We start from the raw sequence: 19,850 nt of genomic DNA, 5'->3' as shown, positions 1-19,850 counted from the left end.
CATAAATTAAATAGCTAGGTGTGGTCTGGAACATAAAAAGAACCATTGTAGTATCATCTATAGTCCAACACGGACTCGGAAGTACACGACGATATAACAGTGTGCAAATATAATTTGTACATTTCCTAGTAATAATTTAACATTAATGAAATAAACACAGATCAAGCATTACGCTTTATGGCGTCTGCATAGAACATCGCTAATTGCCCTGATAGATTTTGATTAATTTGGTATATCGTCTTTCACACCCGTTTTTTGTACAGATCACTAATTTCATGACTGGAATTGATCGCCGCGCGTAATAAATCTCTCGTCAGGTTGCGTTGCGGTGTACATAACGTAAATGAAATACGATAAAACATCAATGAAATATAACGCCAATTGATTGAAGTATCAAAGAACGCAAATGCTTTCAGAATTTTCATGGGTGTTTATTTCCAGGTCCGGTTCTTCGACTATGTTCTTCGTTTTATCACTATGGTGATGCTCGTTTGGGCAATAGTTTAGGTTCCACAATGCAAATGACCAGTCCCAATAGTGAACAGTTACCTACGTCTGACCAGACTACGTATTTTTGTGTGTAACAACACCTGCATACATTATCCTTGGCGGCCAAAAAGGACAGATTGAAAAAGGCGCAGTAAGAAACACGAGAAGGGAAACCACAACAATTAAGCTGTAAGTAACCCGCAACCTGCAACAAGTAACCCGCCACAATTGAAACGATTTCCTGCAGAAGTGTGATCAATTACAATCACACAAGAGTCAATTTGAGGAACAACTTGGTTCATTTTCAAAAACATTTATTCTTATCCTACATTCTAAAGCTCACAGACTTTGTTTCAAACGGAAGACAACAGTTATACTACAAATGAACTTGTGATGCTATTACAATAGAAAAAATAATCGGTGGTGAATTTCTGAGTATTTGAAATACAGAATCGCATGATAAACAGACATTCAGAAGACTGAAGACCAACTGTGAATATGTTCAAGCAATATATACAATTCTCTATTGGGGATTCTAGATAATAGGCTGAGGATTCAATTCTTTTGTTTTGCATCATTCATGCAACTTTAGTTCACATACCAGCCTGCCAAACAAACAGCATATCAGTAGGCCTACCTGACAGCAAATGTGGGGAATGGTAATTTTTTTTACATATCTTTTTACGATACATACAATATTTAATCTATTAACTATTTCAAACACTTTTGCATAGTCTACCCACAACAGCCTTGGTTATACAAGAAGAGTAGATTAAAAGGCACATCACCACATATTCTATGTACGATCTGGATTTAAATGTTGTGTTTCCATGTTGCTTATTTTCAAAACGATGAATAGATGCTCATCAAGAAAGTGGTTTAAGATAAGAATAAATATACATTCCTATGTACACGAGGGGTGGGTTTACAACATTTTAGCATATCTTAATCGCGAATGCTTTTCAGAAATTTGTCCCAACCAAATTTGCTCGAGGTGCTGGTTCTGCGATAATGTCATTAAATTTGATACTTCGCCTGAATAACCGAATTTCTATCCCACTACTGAATTTCATCCTTGGGAAATTATCAAGATAACTTCATACATTAAGATTCTACTGACATAATTCAGATCTTCAGCGATAGTTTTAAGTAGATTGAAACACGTGCATGCCACAGGAAGGGAGACAGCTATAATAATGATTGTAGGTGAAGTGAACAACAAAATCGGCCGGAAATTCGACCAAGATGAAAAAACCAAGCGTGTGCTCCGAATACAATATATAATAATGAGTGTCTAGAATTATGTCATTAAGTAAAATAGAAAACAATTGAGAGATTAATATGCCAATAAAAAACATATGTCTACTCCAAGTCTTACAGGTGGAGTACTAATAAATGTAGTAAATACCCAAATAAAGCCTTAATATTTGAGTTTACTTCGTTAAAATATCAAATTTCATTTAACTCTCAATTACATCCAGTGGTTTAGTGGTCCACAAACTTTTTACTGTTAAGTTTAAGGTACGTAAGAATATAGATATTTTCTGAAGTTCAGCTGTGTCGAATGATATGTTTTCGTGAATTTTGAAACACGCCGAAAGATTCAGTCTCCAAAATGCTCGATCATCTCCCAAGCTCCATCTATCTATCTACAACTAAACCTAATGTAAAGCAGCAGTGCTCGTGAACACCTCGGAATGCTTGAAAAATAACCAGCACCGATCATCTATACAATTCAACCGATCTCTACGATAAGAAAAATTAAAGGCTTTTACAAAAAATTCATATACAAAATTTTTTACGTATTCGCGAATTCTTCATCATCAATTTAACAAAATATTTACAGTAACAAATCTTTACAATATACAATTCATATTCGTGCAATAAGAACTCAGGCTACTGATCTACTTGTACTGAATCCACGGGATTTCCCTATACAAACTCCACTTGTGCTCGCAATGTGCGACACTCCTCATTAGCATGACACGCCCATTTCACTACATACCTGGGTATATCATTCGTATTTCATGTAATGCTGGTCTCACTTGTAGTAGAATTTGGCACTTGTGTATAATGGAAATTATTCATTATTTCGAAAGTCATTTTCTGAACATTTGAGAATCTGCCCATTTATTTTTTAACCAGCGTTTTAAGATTAATTACCCCCAGGCCAGCCTAAGAGGCTGAATTTCTGTTTACAAAACGTATCTAAAACTTTGTACAGTCTAATTCAATATTGTATAATGCTATAAACTACTGCTTTTGATAAACTTTGTATTTTCAATATAATTCTAATGCGAGTATAAAAAGCTAAGACTATGAATAATCATATCACACCTGAAGTGCTCTTGCCCAAGAGTACTTAGAAGGCATTCAATTTTCAGTACGGTAAACTCAAGAACCAGCCCTGAGTGCTAATATTTGAAATAAAGACAAACGACATAATGTACGTACATGTACTTCAGTGCTTAAACCTTAAAACGAAAACCATGAGGAAAAAGGATTTTACCTTTTCAATCTCTAACATTTGGGGAATATAATCCATATAGCAATTCACAGAATAAATGTACATAAATGATAAGTCCAATGATTTATTCCATGTAAAGTCTGAGAGGATGTAATCAGCTATAATCAGAAATACACGAGTTCTGATCGCCAGCATCTCATACGTTCGTTTTACAGGCCATAGTTTGAGCACACTAGTTTTTCAGACTCTTCAGACATGAGCTAGTTGCCTTTTATACAATAAGTTTAAGTGACAGTATCAAAGTCTACGGATGTTTCTAAGAAGGTTTTTCAAACTCCATCATGAGCTATATATAATATTACAACATAATTCCGTACATTTGAAGTAATAATTCTGTCAGCCGATATATCACTAAATACATACCGTGATAATATATCAACAGTAAATCAGAGGTGAAATTATATACAAAATAAGTACTCAGTATTTGTCCTAACAACGACGACAGTACAACACAGATCATGGTCACACATCAGAGAATAACCCTGAAATGTATAATATAATGCAAACTGGCAAAATACTCATATTATTAAACACTAACCAACGAATAACCATGATCTATTTATAGACCCTCCAAAGAAATTTGGTCACTTTCAAAAATCCCCATGAGGCATTTGGTGATGTCAAAACAGATTTCATCGAGGCAGCAATTATCATAGGGCCTATACCAACTTTCTCATACCAATACGAATGATCCTACACACATTGATGAATACAGGCACTGTTGGCTCATGATCTCATTGTTATGATTGTCACAGTCAAACACATACACAACACTCTTTGGTGCCTCTCTTGCGCAGTCATGCAAAAAATACAAAATTTTGTTCTATTGCTAACAGAACGGTGGAATTTCAACTTTCAGAATCATTCTTAATAAACACTATACAAAAAGATATACTTCGACTTTGATAATGTTCCATGGAATAATCGCAACAATGTCTGTCAGTTATTTATCCGAATGAGACTTGTCCTACACTAAAGATCTACAGATATACGTCTTAATTACTTGTAATACTCATTAAAATTTACGCTTAAGTCGTTTATTTTCTTCTCGTAGCTGCTGCAACTCGGCGGTGACCTGTTCATTGACTGAATACTGATGCAGAAGTCCACAAATCTCAGCCTGAAAAAGACCCGTCAACAGATATAAATTTTCTATTAGATACATGAATACAATACGTATAATTAAGCAATGTGAGTGTAATGGTTGTTTACCTGCTGTACTTGAAATTGTCGCAGCATTTCCATTTGTAAGTGTAACATATCCGAGCGAACTTGATCTCGGAATTCCTCCATTACGTCTTCGATCGTGTTACGAATAAATTCCATATGAAACTGATTTGGAGCACCACCACCGGGTGGAGCCACCGGTGCCTCATAGGCAGCTGCGCGGGCTTTATCAACTACAGTTTGTTCGTAAAGTTCTGGATTGAGAGAATACGGCGATGGTTTCATAGTCGGCGGACTGTTTGTTGGAGTTCTATTTGATTCTGCAACCTCAGGTACAATCGGGGTTCTACGACCTTTCCCCATGACTGGTGTTGAAGCACCACTTTCCAGTTCATTGACCGGTTTTCTCAAATTACTTTCTGTAGCCACTGCATTTAGATCCTTTGATTCAGCATTTTTTATTGATGAGGATTGATAAGGTGAACCGTTAGGTAGAGACTGGTCATTACTAGCTTGCTCCAACTGTTTTAATGCTTGCACTACGAATAGATAGGAGAGAAATCTTTTTTAAACATAAATTACTTCACTAATCGTTACAATATGGATCGAAATTCAATGGCGCTTACATCGAGTTGCAACTAATGAACTGGGAGTATTATTTGTCTTCAATAATCCGTTAGTGACACCGGGTAACCGACGAGGTGTTGTATTACTATCGCTAGAATCACTGCTGCCATCTACGATCGTCTCAGGACTTGCACAAACGCTACTCTGAACTGAATATATACTAGCTGCCGTCTGTCCAGGTAATGGTGTCACCTACAATACAAACATACGTATGATATACTTTCTATAAATATTGTCAATCTCATTTTCTCTCGTTCTTCATCTTCCGCCAGTCATCAGTCTTTATTTTAAATCGAAAATACTGCCTAATTATCTTAATCAATACCTATTAGCTAAAATCATCGTTCCATGTTCATACTTACAACAGCAAAATCTCTTTGCTGTTCTCCATTCAAACAGACATTACTCTCACCGGCTGATGCAGCGCTTGCTGCGGTCAGCTGTTGCTGATCGTGGTTACTGATTGGGCTAAATATTTGCCTAGATAAACTGGGCGATTGAGACGCGCTGCTCACATTCGACTGTTGACTGAGATTACCACGTAAACCGGATACATTCCTCCAGTTTTCATTCAACGGTGAAAAAACGCCGTCTGAAGCTATCAAAATAAAAAAATACATAAAATAAACCAAAAGAGTTCTTACAAGTACAGGAGAAATTTCAAATCCCAAATGTAAGTTATTTATAAATCAGCATTCAACTTTTACTAATGTAACTTACCCATAGAGGAGTTTTTGCTGGCCACTGATGAGACAGAAAGACGACCAACCACATCAGGCCGATTCTCCGAGTTCATATCTTGGTAATCATTTTTACTCGGCCCTACATCCACAACAGAAAAATCAATATAAAGCATTTCAATTCTGGAAAATTTGTAAAAAGACAAGTAGGGGCCCATGGACACTAAGCCTGTGCTTGACAATCTGACAGTTTCAAAATTCAATGCCCCATGGTGAACAAATACAATAATCAATGGCCTTAATCCCAACCCATAAACCCAATTTTTCTTTAACTGATGGAGATTTATATATTTGAATGAAGATGAAAATCACTGATTGAAGCATCTTCAAAGTTTCCCTACTTCAAAGGCCCTCTGGGACTAAAGACCCAAGTGGGCTAAAAATGGATGAGTACATGAGGAAACTATTTGTACCTTCCAGATTGCTGTTAATATCGGCATATTTATTATCAGTAAGTTGATCTTTTATTGGCACTGATGAAGAGGATGATGAAGAGGTTGATGACGAGGCAGTTTTACGCGATGATCTTGAATCGCTCTGAAAAATAATGTATTCGCAATAATGTATTCACAAGTAAACAGGTTTCATTGTTACATTATAATATTTGCACCACAAATATGATAATAACGTAATTATAATGGTATGATAACTGAAAAAATAGAACAATAATTGCGGCTAAAAATACTTATTCAACTACAACATCGTACAAGTAAAAACTGACAATCAATCAAATCATATCAATAGTATTATTCAGTTGACATAAATTCCTTTGGACAATGAAAATTTGGAGCAATTACCATCGGAGAATGCGAAAAGAAAAGCTATTGAAAATGACAACATAAGACATGTATTTCGAAACTAGTGCTATGATTCGCAGACAATAGAAACCTGCGGAACGTTTTTGATCAGCGAGAAAAACAACGTTTTTGTAAACGAACAAAAAGCCAACACGAAGAATTACCAGGTGGTTCTCGAACTATAGAAATCGAAGTTTGAAATAAACGAAAAGTACAAATAATACAACAACATATGTATTGATAAACGCATGCAGTGTTCCAGCGAGAACGAACCCGAATTCCAAGTTTTTTGTTCGTCGCTTCGTTGTTGTTTTTCATCAGTAAATATCGCTCTTTTAAAGATGGTATGATCTCCGGATCAGAAGGTGAAGGGTGATCATCTATCTATCAATAATAAACGATCGATCCATCTTCAATCCATGTGTCGCAATGTATAATAATTGCCTCACGACAAAAACTTGTGAATTGCCGCGTGAAAAATATATTTTAATTGTGCCCTCATTGCTAAGACCTTCAGTTTGAATCTGTTATCAAATTCAAAATGGGTAAGTAAAGTCACTGATGACATCGATTCATATTTCAATGCATGCCCAACAAATCAAATCAGCTTTTCTGCGGAAAATTTGACAGCTCTCTAACAAATCTTCTCAGAGAATGTCTGCGTAGTGTACGTTGCCGTCGTTAGTAATTAAATTTAGTTAATCAAGAACCCTTAATGATGGTACAAATGCGTGTTTATCATTTACCTTAGGCGGTTTGAAATTTGATTGAAAGACGAGTTTATTAACCGCCTCCTTGTGAGCGTTAATCGTCGTTATCGGTTGAGTTCCTTTCCTCAGATCGTAAATGAACACGGTACCGCGCACGGATCCCGTCGCTAACGTTACGCCATCTTGCATCACATCGATACACGTTAACCCATTATCAGCCGTTATTGTTTTTACAGCTCTGAAAGAGATAATCGCAGCCAGGAACTATGAATCTCTTACCGAAGTATTGTCAGAACAAATAAAGCCAAAGGTGCAAGAGTATGTATATACATAAACCGGGCCTTTCGGGGTGGCCACTTTAATTCGACTTGCTTTTCCCCCAACTTTTCCCTGACTACACCCTGATGTGCATGTTTTTTTCCCTGACTTGATCTGTTAAGATTCCAATCAATTAACACAGTCAATTAAGTAAGACACACAGGGGTATATATATACATGTATATTGATTGGTATGTATATTGATTTTACGCGCGATCTAGCAATCTCAACAAATTTCCCTGACTTCTCCCTGATTTGCAGGCAAGTGGCTACCTAGTCTTTTCTAAGCGAGATTACTTACGTGTTTCCAATAACGTCGTAACAGACTATACGTTTATCCAATCCAACACTCATCAGTAACATTTTATTAATCGGCGAGAAGGCAAGGCCCATCGGACACGCGCAATGTTTATCGGTAAATGAATGCATCAATCGACGCGTGTTAGTATCCCACAGACAAACAGCGCCATCTTCTGACACTGAACCGAGCAATGATTTCTTATAGTGGCTGTACTGCAACTGTGTCACAGCCTACAAATATCAAATATAAGAGTTTTCATTCAATCTGAATCAACGCAATTCTTATTTTTGACCACTTTAAATAGCCTCATAGATCTGCTATATTTAAGAAGAATTTACTTCGATTCAACAGAATCAAACTGTATACTGGTAATGGAATAGGACTATAGTCAATTGATTTTGTTGAGATGCCTACTGTACTTACCCCTTCATTAGGTATATGCATAGGACTCGAGCCTTGCGCTGTGACAACATTGTACAATATAATCTCGCCATGAACCGAACCTGATGCGATGTATGTGTCATTCCAATTAAACGTTAATGAAGATATTGCTCCTTTATGATCCTATAAAATAAGGCGAGTCTAAGCGGTATTAATCATGAAATATTTTAAATGATTACAAAAGTATTTGTCAAGGCAGTGGTAGCTTATCGCCATGATAAAAACCAAAAAACTCCACCCAGGATCTAGTTCCTAAGTTGTGAGTTACTAAAAAGAATAGAGTAAAAGCAAATATACAATCCTATATAGTTTTTAATGAACTGACCTTGTATGTCTTCTTTTGTTTCTGCGTTTTCAAGTCGAAAACAGTTATGAGTCCATTTTTGCCTCCACTCAGCAAATATCGCGAATGCGAATTGAAAGCTACGCAAGTATGATCACCCTAAAATTCATAATAAATTGTTTATCAGGCATTACAATTACAACAATGGAAACCTGTCGAAAAACAAGCTTCAATCAAATACAGATTACAGCGTACAAATAATTGAGAGTGACTGTAATAGTAGATAAATACTATTTGTATTGGCACTACCCATATACAAATATATACTTTGTTAAAGATGTATTGAACTGTTTAAATGAATTGAGTTTAAACAAACAACTGAAATATTTCCCCTGATATAGAAACATTTCCACGGTGTATATAGAAGAAATGCATGGACAAGAATACGTCAATTTTCATCTAAGATTTTGCACATTGAAATGAATAACAAACCTTGACATGAAGATCTTTCATCGAATAGACGTTATTCTTGCAGCACGTAATCGTCACTTTGTCGCCAACAGAGGATGACGACGCCAAAAAATTATCTTAAATATTATGCTCAGGAAGAATATGAAATAATCTTGCGACACGTAAATATTCCTTATTCTCAACTATAGGCCTACATTATCCATGGATATATTTAATATCTTTTATAGATATTTGAGGAAAGGAGTCTAAACTATCCTAAAAGGACCTAAAACTATAGATAGCCTACTGTTCGGGACTGTTCGGGAAGTGAATGTTGATAAAAGGATACTGTCATGGCTCCACACAACGGAAGAAACTGGGCCTGAATGCGGATTGAATTGTTTGATAATGCTATAACCATTAGAGCAATCCCAGATTTTGATATCTTCAGCGGCGGTCGCTAAATTCAGTCCACCGAAGTCAGTCGACATTTTGATGATTTAGCATTCACAGTACAATCACCTGAAATATAACGATTTTAGAAAATTATAAAGAGTCAGTATGGCCTTTATATTATGATTGGGTTTGCTGGTTCAGTTAGGTTAGGCTAAATTTATACTTTTAACCCTTTCAGTGCGGACTAGTTAATACCCTTTAGTGCTAGAGATAATTTGAAAACTTCTAAAAATTCCACCCTAGTGTGTTTAATAACGGGAATACCACTATAGTGCGCCTACACCGCGGCGCAGTGTATTGTTAGTTTCTAGTATTTCACTATGTTTGACAGGTGCTGCCTTTTTTCAAGAGAGATAATTACTAATGATTAATTACATCAATACACCGCAGTGCGGTGTACTAGCAAAATCTATCACTGATTTATACACCGCACTGTGGTGTAGATGCACTGAAAGGGTTAAGCTCATGCACATTGAGTGGAAGTGATGAAAGTACATAGGTAACATTTTTTGGAATTTTTAGCTTGCCGGTCAAACAAAGCGGCAAAAATTCAATTTCTATCATCCCTACAACGGATCCAGAGGGGGGTTTCAGGGGTCATGACATCCCCCCTACTCTGCTACCAAAAATATTTTTAAATCGTTTTCTTGAAGGAATGTTCTCAAGACAAAGCGGGCGGACAATACCACATAATAGGTACCATATTATCTTATGTTTGGCCAAACAATATGCATTTAGGCCCCCTATCAGAGATTTTAGTTGGCAGTCAACATTAACATTTTTTATGAACCCCTCCTGGTAAAAACCCTGGATCCAAGCCTGCATCCCTCCAACCTATATAGCGCCACTATTAGCAGGTACAAGGTTTTTATTATTGCAACAGGAATCGATAGCTGTTTGACAGTTTGGCGCTGTACGTTAACGGAACCCATAGGCCTACAACATGTATTCACACTGGATCGTTGAGTAATCAGTGAAATTGGAAACGATGAATAGAGCAAACAACAACTCCTCGGACACTCGGACCACTGCACCTCTTTCATTCAATTCAAATCAATTCACAATTCAATACACAGGCACAGCAAGTACTGTAAGTACTTGTACGAAGTTACGTACTGTACTGGCCCGCACTTACTTATCGTACTTTGAAGTATGCTGAACCCAACTGCTGCTAGGCCTATAAAATTAGAATGAATTCAAGACGAAGAAGTCGAAAAGTATAAAATGAAAAAGAACGGATTAATTTTCCTTTCTTCCGAGCGACTTTCGAAAAAAACAACATTTTCATGATTTTTGAAATTTTGTTGTTGTTGTCTGGTGCCGTCGCTGTTTTCTTTGACTTTATGAAACTGAATTGACAAAAATTCGAAAATATGTCAGAATAACATACGATAATGATTTAAAGAACCAGAAATGTACGTCAGCTATATCACTAAACATCATGTTCTCGCTGTACGCCGTTGGGTTTGTTTGCACTGATTTTATTCGAGTTTTTATTCAAGGCCCACATTCTGCAGAAATTGGTGATAAGCATAAGAGGTTCGGGAAATACTGAGCGGCCAGATGAAAACTTTTACCCGAAACGACGCCTGAATTTAACAAGCGCTTTCCGCATTCTTTAACAATAATTTTGTCTGCAGTTTCCAAATGTCATTTACAGGATTCTGTTTTATTGCGTATTATCCGATACGACACCAGGGAGAATTTGATGAAATAGGGCAGGTAATATTGTAATTGAATTGAATTGCTGAACGGGCGCCCGGAAAAATTTTATTTGGTCGAGTCATTGACATATCAATGAACTCCGTGCTCGCCGCTTAGTGAACTCTGTGAACTCTGACCAGTTGACCCATGACAGTCGCCTTGTTTTCATCTGGATAAGAAGAGGAGAAACAGCGCACAGAGCGGGTCTGTGGTGCGCTTTGCAGAAACAGTCTATCCAGGCGCTTGTGTTTTTGGGATCAGATTTGGGTCTGATTTTCGCCCATTATTTGTTCACACAGAAAGAATTAATGTGAGTACAGTTTCTAGGTTTAGCCAAGCATGCAATGATGCAGCATGTATGTATTTTCTGTTGACACCCCGCGGCCGGCACCACCACACTCACACAGCCCTCGTCGGCCTGGACTGGGTATTTCCAAGAATTTTCTGGTTTGATGAACCCACATTTTTATTTTCTATGCAATTTTCGATGATACCTGGTACACCTGTGATATCATTCTTACTGAACCTGTACACGCTGTCCAAAAATTTTCATTTTAGCATCGTAAAGATCAAGGTACCCGCCATAGCCTATCCTAAGAAAGGTTGTGATTGGTGTCTACGCTCTTCTTATTCTAATTCTGGAAGAATAGTATTCAATCTGTAAACCGCTGATTGAAGAGTTACTAATCAGGAATGTGTTACATTTCTACAGTAAAAACATTCAATCGAAACCTTGCTTAGCATGGTTCAATTTGAGGGGGCGTAAATTTGAAAGAAATGGAAGTTGCCAAATATTTGATAAAAAGCGAGCACCATACATAGGTGTGAAGTCCATGTAGCCTATGGTGCATCAGCATGAGAAAGATTGGGTCGATTGGACACAAAATGCCTGTCCTGTGACCTTTTTTTGTGCCCAAAAAGGTCATTTTTGCCCTGAATTACGATAATTATGACCCCTGTAGCTTCCAATTGGTTTGTCATTTTCATTGAAATTCATAATTGGTATACCCTGGGAAGGGATCTTAAACATCAGACAGATGTTTTGATCAGTCTAGTGTGACGCAATTGGAGCCATCGTAGGGCCTAAGTGTCATCAGTCCTTGTTGATAGAAAAAGGTTTTTTCAGGAAAATATTGACAGGTTATAATTTATAATCTTAATATTTAATAAATGTTATCATTGTCATAGGATTCATCTCACATGGAATTGGGGTTACCCAGTTTTTTTGTTCTCGTCACCAGGGGGAGTTGAATTATGTACAATATGCCTGTTTATATTGGAACTGGATATTTTGTAATTGCAATCAATTGCAAAGTTGTAGCTAATGACATGTTGTATGATTGTGTTGAATTTCAAGGTCATTGGTTTTCGTATTTGGTCACCAGGGGGCATTGAGTAACCAAATAACTTAGTATTTTCATGGTGTATTGGTCCCTTGGCTTATTTTGTAACCACAGCAATTGCAAAATTGTAGTTTTGTGACATTTTCTATGATTGTGGTGAGTTTCGAGATCCTTTCTTTCACCAGGGGCATTGAATATTGACATTTTCTGATTGTTGAGCATTTCAAACCACTTCCCAAGTGGGCATGGTGTCCGTGGACCCCTAGTTAGATTTAGATGCTCGAAGATGCCTTCTCAGGCGGATGGAGCTAAGGATAGCAATCAAATGAGTAATAATAATAGTAATTGATTATGATGATATATAATGATAGTAATATATATAGTAATTAATGAAGATTAGGGAACTAAACCTAACCCTAACCCTAACCCTTAACCTTACCACTAGTCCCCTATTCTTGAATCTTACCCACATTTTCTGGCCTTGTGTTTCACTAAGCAGTCTTTGCTTCAGTAAAATGTCATCTACTCAGTGACGTATCCTTAGTTTTTCTATTGGTCGAACCTCACTTCTGATAGGCCGACTAGCTACTCAAAGTCTTCTGAACCGAAGTTAGTTTAGGTGCTTGAACTTGAGTGCATCATTAGTGGTATCAAAAATTCGATTTTTTTTTTGTGGTATCAGCAATGAATCAGAGCTGGGAATATTTTATGACCACAATATTGTCTGTGTTGTTTATTAAGATTTCCTAATTGTTTAGTAACTATTTCATTGATAAAGAAATGTATTGTTTGAACTTTAAACGGACAGTAGGTTCATGACATGGCAATCCAGAATATGAAGAAACAATTGCTTGAGATACTTTTTTCAGCTCTCTGTGCATAGCTCATATAGAACGCTGTTGCCGAATGACTTTTGACTTTTCCTATTTTGCAGATACTATTCAAAGGTCACGTACGTAACTCGTGCTAGTAGGTTGTTGCCATGGCAACATTAGAAGAGCCGGATCAGCAGCCAGTTGATGCAGAGGTTGCCGCCGCCGACGCTGGCGAAGTTGGTACTTCAGCTGGAGAAAACATTTCCACGAAGGTAATGATGATTATAGTCAGATTTATGAAGTTTTGTGTATTTCAGTTATAAATATTCAGTTACCTATTGATATTATACTGGAAAATCTCAGTCGTCATTCATCTGAGAAGATTGCTTGTCAGATTTGGAAGCTTCCAATGACAAATATAATCTCAGAAGAAGCTTGATAATAGCCTCTAGAGGTTATTATCATTAATGCTAATAACTATAATATGTTTGACAGGTATGAACTAGAAGTACTGATATAATTCAGAATAGGTTTCATATGAGATTGCTTTATGATATTATATTTTTCGCCAGATGTTAATGTCATTTAGATTTTAGCCTACTTTTCAATGACCTTTCGATGGCCTCACATTTCCAGCATGTGGCTATATTTGGCTTTGTGAGGGCATTTAGCCTGTAATATTTGTTCAATAAAAACCAACTAACACTATGCCACTATGATTATTTTCTTGTGTGAATGAATGGTGCTACAATTTTAATCCTGATAATTGAGCTTTTATGGTAGGGCATAGTTTTCTGATATTTTTTTAATCGAAAAGCAATAAGTGGTGTTGAATTCAGTATATTTCAGTTTGGTCAGATGAATTACCCCGGTATATTTTCATTAATTTCAGGCCAAAATTCATATGGCACTGTATTTATGCGACATTTAACTGATCAATGATCTAAAAATAATTATGAAACTTAGTTGACATTTGAAAGGTCAACATAATGCAATTTTTTTTTCATTCTATACAGTTTTGTGGCACTTGCACTAATTTAAAATTTTATTGGTGATATCTGAAAAAGGATGGCTTGAGTGAAATGAATGTTCATGTACTAATTTTGTGCTGGGCCCTAATCAAGAAATTTTCATAACAAAATTATACAAATCTTGTATAATTACAAACTGTTGAATGATAGGCCTAATGAATTACAGCATCCTAGAAGAGTGGAACGTTGAACATACCCTTGAAATCCTAGTTAGATGAAAATTAGATGTTTTCATATGATGTCTTTTGGTCCCTACTCAAGAACAGGCTTCAGGCCTATAGAAGACATTTAGTTTTTTAATTCGCCCTTCATGTTTTAAGGGATTTTTTAATTTTTCAGGCACGTCTGGTTAAAGCGGAGATTCTAAAAACGGAAATTCTATCATCCGATGGATCGGACGGACAGGATGGAAGTCTAACATGCACGGCTCGAGTTCAACCTGTCATTGCAGTCGATGAAAATAACCTATTTCATTACGTCAGTGCCACTCCCAATCCTTGTACGACAAACGTGATATCTTTAGCTGGTGTCCAGCAGCCGGGTCAAAGTTCACCGCAAACGATTACACTTTCCACAGGGGGATTGACGATACCTGTATCATTAACAGCTGGTTCAATGGTAAGCATCAAGTGTTAAGTGTGAGAACAGTTTATCACTTGTTGACCTAGGAAAATATAGCAAATTCAGTGTCATGTCTTGATAGCCAATTAAGTATATATTTAACTCGAGTCATGCAGGATGGACAGGAAATTTTTAGTAAGACGGTCAAGGGTATCTTGGTGGGAGTTAGTTGTACATTGCGGTACATATGATTATTTCAGGCAGGACAGGTTGGAATAGCTAGTGGTACTAGTACTGCTACTCCTCAAGTTGTCATGGCAGCTTTTAATCCGACTGATTTAGCAGCCCATCTGAAAGGTGGTACAATACATACCCCTCTATCTGCCTTGCCTCCTGAGTGGGCTAATAAGCTAAAGGTAGGCCGTATGTTTCAATATTGCATGACTTGTTCAAGGATTCTTTAATTTAGTTTTAGTCAGCTATTGTGTTTATGAAAATTACTCGCTTTGCTGCACTATCTAGAATATTTATAATGTATCGTGAGCTACGATGATTATATTGAGCTACTAACCTGATAGGTGATATGTCTCAACATTATCTACTGTCCTTACATTAAAAAAGCTAGAAAGGGAGCATTTTGTTATCTATCCATTGGGGTATCAGTCTTATTAAACCCCTGTCACTTCTGCCATTCTTCAAGATTCAGCGCTAGTGCTTGCTTCCTGGCTTAATTTGTTACTTACTAACACCAATATTTTATGCAATTTACTTAACACTAAGAAGGATTTAGCATCGGATATGGGATAGAATGTCTCTCAAAAAAACAAAACACCTTTTCGGTGACAAACATGACCTAATAAGTTCAGTGCTCTTCAATACACCTGACAACCTAGAATTATATGTATTTGCTACTTAAATTTCAGGAGACGCATCTTCAGAATTTGGTTGGTTTTCCGGGTGTTATTCAAAAAGGTCCGGATGAAAAGGCATTTGAACCTTGCGTTGTCTGTGGAGACAAGGCTTCAGGTAGTTAATTGTCAGATATCGTTCACTGTTGTCATTTAAAGACTGTGCTCGTTGTATCTTGTATTTGTTTGGTTTATAGGTCGTCACTATGGAGTTATAAGCTGTGAAGGATGTAAAGGCTTTTTCAAACGAAGCATCCGCAAACAGTTGGGCTACGCTTGTCGCGGAAATCGTGATTGCTTGATCACAAAACACCATCGTAATAGATGTCAATACTGTAGGTTACAGCGGTGTTTAGCTGTTGGCATGAGATCAGAAGGTCAGTTGAAAGTCAATAAGTCATTGATTTATCTAATTTGGTCAAATATCAAGCAAAACCTTTGCAAAATGTGCAGTTTATCGGATTGAGATCAGTTGGCTGTATATGTATATCATTATATTACCCAGCATTGATTTGAAGGTTGTTCTGTATTACAGCTGTCCAGCATGAACGTAAGCCCAACGATAAAATGAACCAAGAAAAACATGATCCAACAATGGTATCATCAACGTCCACACAAAGAATCTACATACGTAAAGATATTGGAAGTCCTGCCACTGCATCTCCTACATTTGCCTTTAAGGTAAATCATATTTCTTCTCTTAAAGATATTTGTCAATGCATTGAATGATTCTAATGCTACATGGATGAAGGGAAAAGCTGTACTATGTTCTTATCGTAGGTATCGGTTTGTTTTCTGTTTTTAGGATCAAAAAGGAGAATCGTTACTCGCAAATTTACAAGAGAGACTTGTTCAAACTGACCAGGGTACTGTAATGTTAGGCTCTGAAGCAGAAAATAGAACTGTAGTTACCCCCCCTTCCAATACAGGTGATCAATTCTTTCTCTTCTTGATGATTTATTGTGCAATCCCAATTGTATTGGAAATTCTCGTTATTCCCGACATAACGCCTAATGTGGTTATCAAATTATAGATCTGAGTACTTTGGCTAACGTAGTGACTACTATGGCTCAAATAGACAAATGCGTTGAAGGTGATGGTCAGCAGCCAAGTCAAACTACATCCGAGGTAAATGGATCTCAAAATGAGGAAGAAGATGGAACAGAAAGTGTGGCTAAAGCATTCGACACGTTAGCAAGAGCTGCACAACCCGATAATTCAGCTAACTCTAATCTGGTAAGACCAGTAATGTACTGAGGCCTAGTTTCATTGAAAAATGTAAAGCAATGTTGATGCCAACCTTGGTTTGGGATGTTATTTTTGGGATGTCCGGGGATATTACTTCTGTTGGCAAGGCACATACGAAACTCAAGTAATAATTTTGCTTTGTGATATGACGCAGCCAGGATCAGAATATAGTGCATCGCTATTTCTTATTATTTCAGGATAATTCGATGGATTCATCAAATAATGATTCAACATTGGAAGGTGAAATGATTATTGATTTTCAAGGTCTGTACATTTACTTGTAGATGCGTATTAATGATTGCTTTTCAGTATGCTTGTACTGACGAACGTAGGTTTTAGGTCCAAGTAAGATTCCGATAACGATGTTGAAAATCTTTCATCCGCAATGTAATTTTTTGTAGGGAGCATGTTAGCTGAGCAAAGTCTTCAGTTCAGTTTGAGTGCACCATCCCCAATGCCTGCGTATCTGAATGTGCACTACATTTGCGAAAGCGCCTCAAGATTATTGTTCTTATCCCTTCATTGGTCGAGGGCTTTACCTGCGTTTCAGATACTCAAGTAAGTCAAGCGAAGTACAGTTGATTTAGACACACCTCACCTCAAAATGATTTGTAAGGACTATCAAATTTTGATTTCTGTTTTATTTATTTCTATCTACAGGCAGACGACACAGATAGAGTTAGTGAAAGCTTGTTGGTGTGAACTATTTGTGCTTGGACTATGTCAGTGTTCACAAGTGATGTCATTGACTACAATCCTGTCAGCTGTTATCAACCATTTACAATCAGCAGTTTCACAAGGTAGTGTATGACATTTTAGAGGAGTTCAATTCATTTGAACTACTGGTAACCTCCACACAGGTCAAGTCATGAACTTAATGCTAAGGTCACTCTACGACTATGAGTTGAGAGCATTTCTCCTGGATCAGATGCTACTATTTACTGGTTCTTTAGGGTATGTAAGGATTTTGATTCGGGGTGCAATTGCTAGAATTATGGTGTTGTCTAATAGACACACTTAGTCAATTAACCCAGTCCTTGAAGGTTGCACTATCACTGCACTGTAGAATTCTACTTGTGCTGTCAAGTTTTAAATCTTTATTTGAACTGCATGTATAACAACTAAAACTCCGACAATGTGCTACATTACAATATATCAGTGACTCAATAGATCAAGTATTTAGTTAGTTGGTCAAATATAGTTGTCAGAGTTCCTGGTTTGGGCCTGTAAAATCCTACAATTGTATTAGAGTTCCGATCCAATGCCAAGATGATGATTCATTAACTTTATACACTATAAAATGGTAATGAAAAGCGGTGTAGAAAAGCATCAGTGAATTGAATGATCGATTGCAATTTCTTTTCATTTCGTAGGAAAATTAACGGCGGAAAGAGTGAAAACTGTTATTGATAACATCATGAGAATTCAAGAACTTAGTAATGTTTATCAACGATTGAAAGTGGATTATTCCGAGTATGCTTATCTCAAATGTTTGGTGCTATTCAGTCCCGGTACGTACATCAGACTCACAGTTCCATAAAATGATACGGATCATATATAGCTATGTTGTTACCGGTGTTTATATTTTGTAGATCACAATAACGTATGTCACACTCGCCAGATAGAACACTTTCAAGATCGCACACACACCGAATTACAGGAATACATACAAAAAAACTCACCCGATTTGCCGAAGAAATTCGCGAAACTTCTCCTGCGTCTGACGACACTGCGGCGTATATCGCCGAGCGTTATGGAGGAAGTGTTTTTCGCCGGACTGATCGGTAGCATACAGATTGAGAGTATCATACCATACATACTGCGTATGGAAACTACCGAATATAACTCGCAAATATCACAAGTGATGGAAACGACAGCTGAACTGGGAGGACAGGCTACAACTTCGGCGTCTAGTCTCTAATGTGTACTAGGGGAGGAACTATGACTTTTCTATTGTTTATACAACACATCATTAAAATCGGACCAAATTCAGTGAATCTCACGTATTCAATGAATGAAAAATGAATTTGAGAAAAGTGTACGTCTGCTGCTATTTTGAGCGAACGTGCCTTTCTTTAATAAAACGTGCTTTACTTAAAACTCAAAAAGATGGGCATTTTTACCATAAAAATCTGAACAATTTTGAATTGTTATTGTTTTAATTGTGCTACTTTACTAATAGTACGTAGGCACCATGGATTCAATCCGCATTAGACTCCTGCAAAATATTTTCACAATACTTTAAAAGTAATACATTTAAGAAGCATTTCGAATTATGACATCCTTATGCGGGAAAATTTCCGCCATGTCAGAAAGGTAATATAGATTTTTTTCCGTGCGCTGTCACGCTAACAACTGTGCCAACGATATATTCATCTTCAGTTCGTTGTAAAATAAACAGGATTATTATTATTATTGATATTGAATATTATATTGTGTATATGCATGTAATGGCTACAGTTTAGAGTAATTGACTTCTCTTGAATGTTAACGTTTTATTATTTTTGAATATAGTGTATATTGAGATCTATATACAATGAATAAATGAAATAAATTATGTATCAAGAAAAAAGTGTTTTATTTTATTTTGCAAGCCAAAGGGCTTTCTGCATCTCTGGCAGAAAATCATATAATTTGGCGTGGGATATTCAAGTTTAGTGTTTAGTAGGAATGGATTTAGGAGTGTGGTTAACTTACCGGTAACAACACTTGCTGTGGAATCGAGTCTCAAATTTTCCAGAGGGGATGGATGGCATTTATGATATGCTTTGCAGTCGATAATCCCAATCATGACCTGACCGGATATGAACTGTTGTCAGTGAGAATAAAAGCAGAAGTACCGCCACAATTGGGCAATAGAAACCTGTCATGAGTGCACTTCAATTGCAGCGGCACTATTGACAATGGGTCCCAAGAGATTTCCTAAAAGACTTG

General features: G+C 36.9%; 2 protein-coding genes across 2 annotated transcripts; one reads left to right on the top strand and one right to left on the bottom strand.

Annotated features, from left to right (window-relative positions):
* Nucleotides 1-820: 820 nt before the first annotated feature.
* Nucleotides 821-10,814, bottom strand: LOC141902469 (protein NEDD1-like). Its single transcript, XM_074790202.1, has 13 exons — nt 10,697-10,814; nt 9,200-9,372; nt 8,893-8,987; nt 8,443-8,559; nt 8,100-8,240; nt 7,677-7,906; nt 7,094-7,295; nt 5,964-6,087; nt 5,531-5,632; nt 5,173-5,408; nt 4,810-5,002; nt 4,229-4,722; nt 821-4,136 (listed from the first exon to the last, which is right to left on the bottom strand). Exons 2-13 carry the CDS (start codon nt 9,339-9,341, stop codon nt 4,032-4,034), a joined length of 2,181 nt encoding a protein of 726 aa, XP_074646303.1. The 5' UTR covers nt 9,342-9,372; nt 10,697-10,814; the 3' UTR covers nt 821-4,031.
* Nucleotides 10,815-11,059: 245 nt separating this feature from the next.
* LOC141901351 (orphan steroid hormone receptor 2-like) lies at nt 11,060-19,425 on the top strand. Its single transcript, XM_074788541.1, has 14 exons — nt 11,060-11,320; nt 13,288-13,440; nt 14,539-14,817; nt 15,021-15,176; nt 15,684-15,786; nt 15,866-16,045; nt 16,204-16,349; nt 16,474-16,597; nt 16,702-16,904; nt 17,114-17,180; nt 17,318-17,474; nt 17,577-17,716; nt 18,290-18,427; nt 18,509-19,425. Exons 2-14 carry the CDS (start codon nt 13,336-13,338, stop codon nt 18,835-18,837), a joined length of 2,127 nt encoding a protein of 708 aa, XP_074644642.1. The 5' UTR covers nt 11,060-11,320; nt 13,288-13,335; the 3' UTR covers nt 18,838-19,425.
* The last annotated feature ends 425 nt before the right edge of the window (nt 19,426-19,850 follow it).

Source organism: Tubulanus polymorphus, chromosome 3, assembly GCF_964204645.1.
Source record: "Tubulanus polymorphus chromosome 3, tnTubPoly1.2, whole genome shotgun sequence".
NCBI classification, from domain to species: Eukaryota; Metazoa; Nemertea; class Palaeonemertea; order Tubulaniformes; family Tubulanidae; genus Tubulanus; species Tubulanus polymorphus.
Note: the sequence above shows the minus strand (reverse complement) of the source record. Positions and strands in the feature narration are given on the sequence as shown.

Coding starts and splice junctions, on each gene's coding strand:
- LOC141902469 (XM_074790202.1), bottom strand. CDS start 9,341: ATGTCGACTGACTTCGGTGGACTGAATTTAGCGACCGCCGCTGAAGAT. Junction 8,988..9,199: donor CGTTGTGTGGAGCCATGACA/GTATCCTTTTAT, acceptor ATAATATTTAAG/ATAATTTTTTGGCGTCGTCA. Junction 8,241..8,442: donor AACAAAAGAAGACATACAAG/GTCAGTTCATTA, acceptor CTTATTTTATAG/GATCATAAAGGAGCAATATC.
- LOC141901351 (XM_074788541.1), top strand. CDS start 13,336: ATGGCAACATTAGAAGAGCCGGATCAGCAGCCAGTTGATGCAGAGGTT. Junction 14,818..15,020: donor CATTAACAGCTGGTTCAATG/GTAAGCATCAAG, acceptor TGATTATTTCAG/GCAGGACAGGTTGGAATAGC. Junction 16,905..17,113: donor ATTCAGCTAACTCTAATCTG/GTAAGACCAGTA, acceptor TTATTATTTCAG/GATAATTCGATGGATTCATC.